The following is a 12,953-nucleotide window of genomic DNA, read 5'->3' on the forward strand; positions in this document are numbered from 1 at the left end:
CAAGGACCTTGTTGACCCTAAAGGCCCAGTCACACTAAACAACATCGCTAGCAACATCGCTGCTAAGGAACAACTTTTGTGACGTAGCAGCGATGTTGCTAGCGATGTTGCTTAGTGTGACATCCAGCAACAACCCGGCCCCTGCTGTGAGGTCGTTGGTTGTTGCTGAATGTCCTGGGCCATTTTTTAGTTGTTGCTCTCCCGCTGTGAAGCACACATCGCTGTGTGTGACAGCGACAGAGCAACAACTAAATGTGCAGGCAGCAGGAGCCGGCTTCTGCGGACTCTGGTAACCACAGTAAACATCGGGTAACCAAGAAGCCCTTACCTTGGTTACCCGATATTTACCTTCGTTACCAGCGTCTGCTGCTCTCACACTGTTAGTGCCGGCTCCTGCTCTGTGTACATGTAGCTGCAGTACACATCGGGTAATTAACCCGATGTGTACTGTAGCTAGGAGAGCAGGGAGCCAGCGCTAAGCAGTGTGCGCGGCTCCCTGCTCTCTGCACATGTAGCTGCAGTACACATCGGGTAATTAACCCCATGTGTACTGTAGCTAGGAGAGCAGGGAGCCAGCGCTAAGCGGTGTGCGCTGGTAACCAAGGTAAATATCGGGTTGGTTACCCGATATTTACCTTAGTTACCAAGTGCAGCATCGCTTCCACGCGGCGCTGCTGGCTGGGGGCTGGTCACTGGTTGCTGGTGAGCTCACCAGCAACTCGTGTAGCCACGCTCCAGCGATCCCTGCCAGGTCAGGTTGCTGGTGGAATCGCTGCAGCGTCGCAGTGTGACATCTCACCAGCAACCTCCTAGCAACTTACCAGCGATCCCTATCAGGTTGGATCGTTGTTGGGATCCCTGGTAAGTTGTTTAGTGTGACTGGGCCTTAAGAATCCGAAGACTCAGTAGCAAAGGGAGAACCGGGGACAGGACCAAAGACTCCAACCCCATAGGGTTCACGCTACCGTCAGGCGGACAGCAGTGGAACAACACCATCAGACGGGGACCCCCAGTTGCTGAACGCCACGGGGACCCACTAACTAGAGACAGGTGCAGGGGAAGAAGGCAACAGATTACTAACTGGCACTGGGTACAAGGGAACCTGGAGGTGAAACCAGCCGGCCTCAGTAACCAGTTACCATCACCGGACAATGTGTAAAACCAGTTGAATTGAACTTGTGTGTGGACCCCCTTCTTCCAGCATCTGTCACAACACTTGCACTCTGGGGCCTGGCCCTGCTTGCAGAAGGCCTACCATCCAGGCTGCCATTAATACCAGCCCCAGCAGTGGACATTGTGCAGCGGCGGCTCCATACTCATAGCCGCAACACTAAAAGTGGCGTCACATATGAACATTATAATCCCCTGTAAATATATAACCTTTTCAAAAAGGGCCCAGGGCACGGAACCGGGCAACGGCCACCAGAGTGACATTTCCCAGACATACATCGCCTGGGACCGAGTACCCCATATCCCTGGGTGACATAGTAGCACATCCAACCACAGTTGGACCTCCATTTTCCAGTGGATCTCATAGCAGAACCCTGAGGTACATGTACTTTTGCACACACTGAGGCCTATTTATGAAAAGTTATCTAGTGTATAACTGATGGTGATCCGTACCTGGAGCTTTAATGCTTGCTTTCCACACCATGGAGTTACGACGTGTGTAAACCTCCACATAACCATCATGTTCATCTGAATAGATTTCAAAACCATAGGACGTAACTTTTTTCCCAAAGGCCATATGGCCTCCATTCTGAGAAGGTGTATGATAGTTGTTCTGGGCATAGGTATCCTGTTTCTTTTGTTGTTGGTCTTGGATTTTCCAAAAAAATGAGAATGACACACCTGGTTTTGAAATAAAATGAAATTACAAGTTAGAAGACCTGTAGCATATTGGAACATCAGTCATACATAATTAGACAACATGACTGTTAATAATAAAAAAAAGTTGAAAAATAAGCTTAAATACATACTTGTAAACAAAAAAAGAATATGCTGGCATTAGGATAAAGGGATTATCCTCAGAAAGACTTTGCCTAAATGCAACAACAGACACAGGCACTACCAGAACTACATGGTGAGGATTTGTCACTCAATTTAACAGTGAAGTCTTTTAATTAACTTCCTTTAAAGGGAATCTGTCACCTGGTTTTTGCCACCTAATCTGAGAGCAGCATAATGTAGGGGCAGAGATCCTGATTCCAGCGATGTGTCACTTACTGGGCTGCTTAGTAGTTTTAATAAAATCAGTTTAATCAGCAGTAGATTATCATTAGAGGACTACTTGGCCTGCTGCACCAGTGTGCCATCTGTATGCTGTATATGTTTAACCTTTAAATAGTTTTATGGGGACCAATGGACCCCAAGTAAGTTTGTTTTTGCCATATTTTTGCAAGTATGGAATGTAGATAACCATCCATTCTGGTAGCTTCCTAGATGGCGCGCTCCTCCCTCATCAGTGCATTGCAAGATGCGGTATCAACTACACGTGCCACAGTGATCCCACGTGACTAAGAGGATAAACAGACACATGGATGACACACTAATTAATAGCACTGATGGACACAGAGAAACTTAAATATGGACGTGTGAATGAGACCTAAAGATCATTTATGACCACATCAAAAGTCAACAAGCAGGAGCCGCAGGGAAGGTGTCGTTTCTGATCCAATTGTCTCACTCCTCTTCATCCCTGATGCAGTAGCCACTCTTCAAGGACTCCCCCATCCCAGGTGCCGAGCCCTGCACTCAAGGAAGCCGAAGTGACATAGAAGTCCATGTATGGACAATGTTGGTGGAGCTTCCCCTCTTTATGTAACTCCAACTGTTTTACCCAGGCATACGGAGGAGCGAGTGCGAGAGTGTAGAGCAACTATAGAGTCCTTTATTGTGGTGGTATCAACTAGACATTACAGGCAATAAAGACACAAAACCAAAGCAAAAACATATAGAGGAAGACTGTAGGGTCTTTAGGGATGGACATCTAAAAGAAATGTAGTGTACTAGAAGATCAAGGTAAATCAAACATGTTGATGTGAAACGGTCAGTAATGGAAAACATGTTAGACATAGCCGAGCACTAACCTTCTGGCCCACATATACTTGGGTCACTTATACATGAGTTTTTAGAACGTCCAAAGTAAAGTAGAGTAACTCCTTTCTGTTCATTGAGGACGATGCCATGATTCACTGCTCCTTCTACAATATCTGAAGAGAAACAAACACATTTATCCAACCGGTATTACAGCAAAAGTCAGATGAAATGCACCGCCATGTGTCACACTATAAAGCAATATCATGCAAGCGCGTTAACACAACACACAAACACATAAAATACTAAGCATTCCCCTCACTGCACCTATAAAGCACAACGTACTCATAAATGATGTGCACATCTTTACTACCGCAATAGCATAGGGCATAATACAAAGCTGCGGATCCAGGCAGCAACAAGATCCAGGGCGCTCCACATGTGCAAAGCATTAATATTCATCCATATTTATTGACTTTTTTATATGTTTGCCAATAAATGCATCCATCTGTTCTTCCTTTAGGTTGTGCAAATGCAAATACTGCACCTTGGGCATTTCTAATATCCGTTTCCTATTATGCTGTTTGTAGCTATAGATGTGTAGACGAGAAATTCATCTCGTGTGAATTATTTGTGTAATCAATTTGCGGGATGACAATGAACGTTCCTTCAGTCTTATGAAGAATAATCGTTTAAATACAAGTTGCTCCATATGAAAAAGATATTCTCCCCGAACGGCCTCCCAAAATAAAATAGGGACATTTTTTCAGTTTTACAATTGAGAACAATTGTTTTGGTTTATTAATATTTAGTCACCTAATTATTGTTTTTTTAAATTAATATTTAATCACCTAATTATTGTTTTTTTAATTAATATTTAGTCACCTAATTATTGTTTTTTTTTATTAATATTTAGTCACCTACGGTAATTGTTTTTTTATTCATATTTAGTCAAATTATTGTTTTTTATTAATATTTAGTCACCTAATTATAGTTTTTTTTAAATTAATATTTAGTCATCTAATTATTGTTTTTGTTTATTAATATTTAGTCACCTAATTATTGTTTTTTTATTAATATTCAGTAAAATTATTGTTATTTAGTAATATTTAGTCATCTAATTATTGTTTTTTTATTAATATTTAATAATAGTAACCTAATTATTGCTTTTTTATTCATATTTAGTCACCTAATTATTGATTTTGTTTATTAATATTTAGTCACCTATTTATTTTTTTTATTAATATTTAGTCACCTAATTATTGTTTTTGTTTATGAATATTTAGTCACCTATAGCACCTGCTTCCGTATTTTTTCAGTGAATACATTTTCTTATATATATTTTCTTATATACTATACATATTCCGACTCAGCAATTTTTGTATTAAATTTTGAAGATGTTGGCTAAACATATGATATAGACACCTATAAAAACACAACATATTTTCAACCCAAAAATTATTACGTAGCCTTTTAAACACAACTACTAGCCTATGCTAATATATGGCTGTGAAAGACTGAATCATTTCTAATGAAATTCCATACATTTGTCTTAAAAGGAGTCACAATCGCCGCAAAATGACTGTTCAAACAAAGCACAAGTGCTGGATGCCCAAACAGACAATGCACCATCTCATGTACTTGTTTTCCATTTATTTCTACCCTTTTCTAGCTCCTATAAAGTCAGAGCTGTCAATCAACGAAGAGGAGGGAATGTGAACTCAACCGATCAACCACTGTAAGGGTCCATGTGCTTGATTTGAACAGTCATTTTGTGATAAACTCCCTTTAAAGTTTGTCAAGCATGCCAGATTAAGAAACATTTGACATTCTAATGCACAGGGGCATAGATATAGGAGGGGCGGAGGTATTAGTTGCACACAGTACAAGGTGCCTTAGGAGGGGACAAATTCCCATAAACCATATAAGATTCCAATATTAAAAACACAATATTGTAGACTTTCACAACCTGGACACAGCTGATCTGCAAGTTTTTCCTAGGTTGTGTTTGGGCTAAGAAAAAAATCACAGCATTCTGCGTATGATCTTATAAAAGGGCCGAGACTCCCAAATGCAAGTCTATGGGTGCGAAGGAAAAAACACGAGGCACGCGGATCATCTGTATGACATCTGTTTTCTACGGATACATTACCATTCTCTGGCAAAGAATACTGTAAATGGTCCTATAAATGATTGTAGAATAATGAGAAAAAACACGTCATATGGATCCTAGTCGAGAAAAAAAATCACACACTGACATAGCACTCTGTATGCATATACAGTATATAGACTTGTATGGGTGCACATGATCCAGCATATGCTGCCAAGCACACCATGCTGCCTCATAGAATAATATTGGTCAGACAGCAATGTAAGGTTTTCTCACATTTCACTTTTCCATATTATATGCCAGTGTGAGCGTACCCTAATTATTAGAAAAGCATCCAGTCCTTTTTTAAAAGCTTTTATAATGACTGCCATTACAACCTGTTGTGGTAGGGCATTCCACAGTCTGACTGCTCTAACTGTAAAGAACCCTTTTCTGTTTAGTTGCCGGAATCAACTTTCCTCCACACATAATGAATTCCCCCTGGTGCTTTGTAAGGAATAAGTCTTTGACCACAAAGTTGGTTTTAATTGAGATCGATGTTGAGCCTAATTTTCCTAACCTGTCATCAGAAGAGGCCTTCTATTCCATGTAGTAATACTTCACCAATGAGATTTTCTCACTTGTCTATGACATATCAGAAGAGAAGCCTTACTTGATTGCTGTCTATTACTGGTCATTAATATGATTGCATCAGTAAATACTATATGAATGTTGAAGCCAATCCCATCCCTGGACTGGAGGCAGGACACACTTAGATACTTCAACTCCTTGCCTATGATTTGATGGTCCAGGACTTGAGGCAGGACACACTTCTATAATTCCACTTCCTTGCCTATGATTTAATGGCTTGGAACTGGAGGCAGGACACACTTCCATACTGCCCCTTCCTTGCTTACTACTTTATGGTCTGGAACTGGAGGCAGGTTACATACTTCCACTTATTTGCCTATGATTTGATTACAAGGGACTGGAGGCAGGACACGCTTCCATACTTCTAATTCCTTGCCTATTATTTGATGGCTCTGGAAACGAGGCAGATCACACTTCCATACTTCCACTTTGTTGCGTATGATTTGATGGCCCATGACTGGTGGCAGGACACACTTCCACACTTCCACTTTGTTGCGTATGATTTGATGGCTCATGACTGGTGGCACGACACACTTCCATACTTCCTTTCCTATGATTTAATGGCCCGAGACTGGAGGTAGGAGATACTTCGACTTCCTTGCCTATAATTTGATGACAAGGCACTGGAGTCGGGCCACACTTCCATACTTCCACTCCTTGCCTATGATTTGATGGCACAGGACTTGAGGCAGGACACACTTGCATACTTCCACTTTCTTGCCTATGATTTTATGGCACGGGAATAGAGGCAGGTCATACTTCCATACTTCCACTCCTTGCCTATGATTTGATGGCCCGAGACTGGAGGTAGATCACACTTACATACTTCCACTTACTTGCTTATGATTTGATGACAAGGGACTGGAGGCAGGACACACTTCCATACAGTAATGCCTTATAAATGCCTATAGTGCAACAGTACAACACCCAATACAATATAACCCCGAGGCTAGAGGCTCTGGGCATCATGTATCATAACTGTGTCTTATACAAAGTTATTTTTTTGCCAATAGCATAAAGGTCAGCTATCAATTGTGCTTGAAAAAGTTGGGCTCTGGTTGTTTCCTATGGGCAATAAGGCCCATATACAATACATGAATGTCTCTAGGTTAAAAAATAAACATGAGATCTCAGATGCGCTCTGACAGCAAGAATGATGGGAATGAGAAATGGAAATAGCTCTAGATACAATTAAATATTGCAAATCACTGTGGAATTGAAATAATTTTAATGAACATTAAATCTTGCATCCTCCATGATTAGATGAGAAGTTGTGATGTGGAATATATAAAAATGTCTGGACTAATCATGCCTCCATTTAATAATATGTCTTCGGCTTTTTAATTGTGTGGCTATCGTGTCTGTGATTGTTGCCAAATCCAAGCAGTCGTTTTCTTCATAAATATGCATGTAATGCATAAAGATGTCTTAGCTTTAGTATTGATGGCTCTATAAAGAACACATGAAATGCCGTCCTTTGGGTCACTACTTTATTTTTCCTCTTTGTTCTTTGACTCCAGTTCCTCGGTGATTTAGATCATAGTTACTTTGGCAACTGTTTCCTCTTACTGCGCCACGATTAATCTGATGAAGGTCCAGCAGGACATAAATTTAATTGATTGTACAATATCTACAAGTTGTACAGCCACGTACATAAAAGACTGAGTTTACACATCATGTTTCTCATGAATATTTTACCTGCAGGCGTGAGATCCTTTATTGTGAGCTTAGGTCGGAGTGCTGTCATCCTACATAACATGCTTGCTTGGTGGATTCCTTCTAGACACGTTAATGTGTTCATATTGACATCCTTGAAGAAATATTGGTCAATGACAAATATATGATGATGCTGATATAGTGAATATTAATTTCCAGCTTTTAACTTCACACTAAGATGCCCCGCAGGGATAATGTAGTACAGGGATGGAAGGAGCCTACCAATATAATTGATTCTGGGGCCCACCACTTTACAGCTACAAGCAAGTAAAACCTTACCATTGTTAGCAATTACGGATCGACGCTTGTTCTGCCGATTTGAAGGGAAAGGTGGGTGCATTTGCATACATCTACATCTCCACTGAATTACATGGACAATTCGGAGGGGGAATTGTTGGAATACCAATCATCTAATGGGCGAGGTTCTCAGAGGTGACATCTATGGCACATTGTAAAAAGGGTACGTGCTTGGAATGCCAACGTGCACAAAATATAGTATGAATGACTGAAAAGTTTTACAGGTAAACAGTAGTTGTACCAGCAAAGCTGTGTGTCCATTCACAATCAATTTGGAAACCACCTCATTTAAAGGGAATATGTGACGCCCTGGCAAAACCAGGTAGTCACAGAAGTAGTCCACCCTCCTTATTCCACCAAAAACCCACACCCAGGTACAACACATAGCCATTAAAGCCTAGCCACCCCCTCATGACAATAGGGACACACCAGTGGGCGGGATCAGGTGGATGAGAACACCCACCCAGGAGTCCTGAGGTGGCAGAGGTGGGAACAGTCAAGTGAAGTTTGAGCAGTCGGACAGTCGAGTAGAGGAGAGTGAAGTGTGCAGTGGAGTCAGGGGTAGGGGCCCCTGAACTACCTGACTAGGTGGCAGACAGCAAACAGGGCCACAGGGCCACAGGCGACGGAGATCCAGTCACGGGAGACCTAAAGTGGACCAGGGCAGGCTTAAAGCCCGCCAGTGCCGACAGCGAGAATCCGGTCCGGAGGCCGTGCACAGACGGGGTGCCTGGACCCTATGACAAGGAAGGTTGCATTCCCCTTGTTAATTAACAGATGACGAGGTTTCAGGCCTGGTTCTCCAGAAGCCCAGAGAGTGAAACGGAAGCCCAACATGGGGGATAGGGTGTCCGTCAGAACCCACAGAAATCCCAAGGGTCAGATTTTGCGGGCCACAGCTCCCAACATACACAGTACCAGGAGTGGACTTCCAAGTTCCATACGGAGTTGTCCCAATGAAGACACAAACATTGAATGAAGGACGAAGGAACCCCAGTTTGCTACACCCGGGTGTGGGACCCGAATGCACCCGCCAAAGGCAACCGGTCACTGGCAACTTGGTTTAATACTGGACTTGTGTGCGACTCTGTGAACAGTGAGTACAACATTGCCCCCGGTCTAAACCGGCATGCCGCCTCCAGCAGCTATTACTACCGTGTACCAAAAGGGCCCCGGGACTACGCCTCCCCTACCCGTGGGGGGGATCCCATCTTGCTGCCCTGCTTCATCAGCCCCGGGCATCCCATCACTAGGCAGCGGCGGTGTCACCATCCCTCACCGCAACCCACGGGTGGCGTCATCGACACATCCATCCCCTGTAAATATCCCCTTCCGACGGTTGTGAGGACGGATGGCCATGCGAGCCCGGGTCCGGTCACCACTCGAGCCGCAGGAGTGAACCCGGATCTGAGCGGCCCCAGAAGCGGCAGCGGCCCCCGCCCGCAACAAATATATCAGCAGGTTTTTACTAGCCAGCATGCTGCAATAGTTAACACAGAGAGTTCAGAGATGCCTGTCTTGTCAAGGTCCGTTTTGTTGTTTATTTGCTATGTCTGTTTAAGCAGCAGGACTCTTATCATTGCTCAGCCTATAACGTCACAAGCACAGGAGTCCAGCCCTCCTCTAATTAACACTTCACTGTCAATGTGTAATCTCTATAGAGAGCCATATGTGGGCGGGGAAGCTCACTCAGCTATGCTACATGTCTAAATTTGAAAATTCTGATTGTGTCAGAACGACTGCATCCAGTAATCTAAGTGACACATTGCCAGATTCAGTATCTCTCTGCCTACATCATGCTGCTCTCTGATGAGGTATCAAAATCCTGCTGACATATTTCCTTTAACAGCAAAACAGAGGTTAGATGATGACTTTAGCTGTTACACAGGTTGTGCAGACAAAGATCCTTATGTACTTTTGCTACATTGCTGCATAATGCAGGTGACTGAGGTACTGTGATAAAGATAGGAAAATAAAAATTACAACTGGCTCCGACCTTTCATGAATTGCTTGTCATGGTACCCTAAGGGTCACAATGGAACCATAGTCACCCTCCTTATGCTGCACTGTAGCAATGTCAGAGAAATCTTGGGCCCCGACCTGTAATGCCGCCAAAGATGCCATCCAGCCCCAGCCTCAAAGTGCATGTATGTGCGGTTATTGCAGTTATGCTGTGAAAGTAACAGTGAACTTACTTAAAGGGAATCTGTCAGTATCATCAATACACCCCCCAAATCCACACATAGGCACATCCATGTCTTTTACATGTAGATCTATATTTTTTGCCTGTTACTGCATTCCCAAGTAATCAGCCTATTCCCTCATATGCAATCATTTGTTAAGTTCTCTGGACATGATAGAGCACTTAAAGGGCCACTGCTGGTGGGGAAGAAGCATTGGATGGCAGTGGTTTAAAAGGAACCTGGCAGGTCCTGAGTGCTCCCATTGTGGAGGTGGCCTGAACTATAGCTTGTTTGTTTAAACGTAATAAGAATATCTGTGTATGTAAATAATCAAAATATAGATGTAGTTTCATAATTATCTGTCTGTCTATGAAGCCATCGCATAGACCCATAATATAATTCTAAGCTATATAGTCATGTGTGGCGCCACTGGGCTTCAGCTGCCACAGGGTATTTCACCTTTTCAGGGGTAATATCTATCCCGGGTCAGGAGGCAGTTAACCTGCCAGTACCTTCACTGAACACACACAAACAACAGCAGGTGCTTACTCACGGGGAGTTGTAGTAAGGCAGACAGGGTAGCCAGCCATCACGAAGCATGGGACTTCCCCAGTCGCTAGAACAACCACTTGGGGCGGGCACCACATGGGGTAGAAGTAGGAGCAACCATCACACTTTAGACAGAACCTTCCTGGGCACAGCTTGGGATAACATCTAGCACTGACAACTGGAGTTAGTGTGTCTCTCTCTTCGTGGGCCCGTGGCTTGGAGCAGGAGGCTCGGCTAGGGTTCCAGATAGCAACTCAGGGACACTTCACTAAAAGACTTTCACAGGTACTGGCGGTGACCGCCGACGGATCCGGGATCGGCTGGAGCCCATCGTGGCAGAGGACGGTACTCTGGGGCAGTGCCTGAATAACCTGTGAGTAAAAAGACTTGGAACCACTGCCCCTGCCTCTGCCTGTCCTTTACCGGCGCTGGCGCCCAGCACTGCAGTGCCAACGGGGACTAACACCCCCCTCATCCTCCCCAGGCTAATCCCGCTCTGTCTGTGGAGAGCGACACCATCCCAGCTGCACCCAACATCTGCCCCGGTGAGAGACCTTGCAGCGGCGGCCCCCATCCCTGGCCGCGTACCACAGGCGGCGTCACAATCATCTCATAGACTTTCCTAACCTCCGACTACTACCTCCAACCCTCCTTCTTGTACACCCCGGGGTAACGGAACCGGGCCAGGCCACCCCATAATAACGCAGAGAATCTGCACCCTGGCCCTACGAGTAGGTTAAAACACCTGCCCCGTGGGGCACTTTACACATGCCTATGACTATAGTAGATTAGATAAAGAGATCTTTAGAAAAAGTATTTCTAAAGATCCTTTATTATATGCTAATCAGGCTAGTGACTAGTTGCAAGGGTGTTAGTTCCCTTGGCTAGTTGGCCCTCTTAGCATGGAAGCACGCCCCTGTGGGTGTGCTAACATGCTAATGAATGCACAGCAACAGAGGTATGGTTGCTCTCACCTCTGCTGTCACCACTGGTTTTGGGCTCAGTGTGCACAATCAGAACGTCCCCAGACGTCTGGTCATGCACACTACACCAGTTTGAAGCCGGAACACGTACGCCCAGCTTCATAGTACACATGACCAGAAGTCCGGGATTTTTGATCATGCGCACTCAGCTGAAATCCATTGTCGGGCGTGGTGGCAGCAGTGAGGGAACATCAACCATGACTTTGTAGTGCCCCACGGGGCCTTAGGGTACTCATCACCATGCTAGTGGTTTCTCGGGGTTGCTGTGACTGGCCTGACCTGGCTGTGTGGCCCATTCGGCTGCATGAAAAGACAAACAAATACGAGGAGGATGAAAGGAGGGTGAAGAGTCCCTGGGAAGAATGTCACCGGTTGTAGTGGTGACTGAGGTCTCGGCCTACTCCACCACAAACCGTTCCTCCGACTTGTCCTCTCCCAGGAGCGATGTTGGATGGGAATGGGAGACACTTTGCAGCACCACCCAAGGTGCGTGGCCAGGAATTAGCTGTCGCTGCAGAGTCTCTCTCCGGGGCATGTGTTGGGTGCAGCCAGGATGGTATAGCTCCCCACAGGCGAAGCGGGACCCCGGGAGGTTGGTGAGAACGGGGCGACAGTCCACGGGAGCACCGGAGTGCAGGGAGGCGGCATTTACTCACAGAGTCACCGGGTGGTTGGTGAGCACGGGGCGACAATCCACGGGAGTGCCGGAGTGCAGGGCGGCGGCATTTACTCACAGAGTCACTGGGTGCGGGTTCCAGATGCTTTCATTCTCTGGTTAAGATGGTATCGCGCCCCAGGTGCTGGTCCTCACCGTCAGAGACTCCGGTCAATCCCGGACAGGTCTGAGGTCCGATCCGGTCTGGTAATCGGTGGGTTTTCTCCTCCGTGCACAGCTCTATACTTGGTGGGTCCACGTGGCCTGAAGCCTCTTGGGATTTCCTCCTGCTCTCTCTCTCTCACTCTCTATCTTGGCCCATATGGCAGGCAGCTTGAACCTCTATTGGGCTGGACCTCTGTCCCCATTTCCCGGGTTCCCTCTTTGCTGCTGTGCCCCGGTCACTAATGTCGGTGAAGTCCTTGATGGTCCCCTCACCGGGCAGATTTATCAGGTAAGCCTGAAACGTCTTCCTGAACTAGGGCTCTGCAGTCCGCCTGTGCTCGGTCCCGTGAGTACTCACACCGTACTCAGTCTGGCAACTGTCCACCTTGAGCCCACGATTACTGGTACCAGGTCCTGTCCCTCCAGGTATTATTAGCCCCGGTCTGGCTGGATCCCTTCTGCAGGAGACTCCTGCAGAGGTCGATGCAGTGTTACATCCCAGACGGTTCTGTTCTACCTCCCTGAGAAGTGCCTGGCTGCAACCCCTCAGGGAGCTGCACCACAGCGTGTCTGCTCTGTCTCTGTCTGACTGGAACTGACCTCAACTTCCTGTCTGCTTTGTAACTTAC

At 45.4% G+C, this 12,953-nt stretch overlaps 1 protein-coding gene across 2 annotated transcripts in view; it reads right to left on the minus strand.

The window, feature by feature from the left end:
• ADGRD1 (adhesion G protein-coupled receptor D1) overlaps positions 1 to 12,953 on the minus strand; it is a 1,069,475-nt gene that overhangs the window by 932,921 nt on the left and 123,601 nt on the right. For both annotated transcript variants that reach the window (XM_075341810.1, XM_075341809.1), the window contains 2 exons: positions 3,090 to 3,212; positions 1,624 to 1,851 (listed from right to left, as the gene is read on the minus strand). In XM_075341810.1, coding sequence (XP_075197925.1) covers positions 1,624 to 1,851; positions 3,090 to 3,212 — 351 coding nt within the window. The remainder of the gene's footprint in view (positions 1 to 1,623; positions 1,852 to 3,089; positions 3,213 to 12,953) is intronic.

Source organism: Anomaloglossus baeobatrachus, chromosome 1, assembly GCF_048569485.1.
Source record: "Anomaloglossus baeobatrachus isolate aAnoBae1 chromosome 1, aAnoBae1.hap1, whole genome shotgun sequence".
Taxonomy (NCBI): domain Eukaryota; kingdom Metazoa; phylum Chordata; class Amphibia; order Anura; family Aromobatidae; genus Anomaloglossus; species Anomaloglossus baeobatrachus.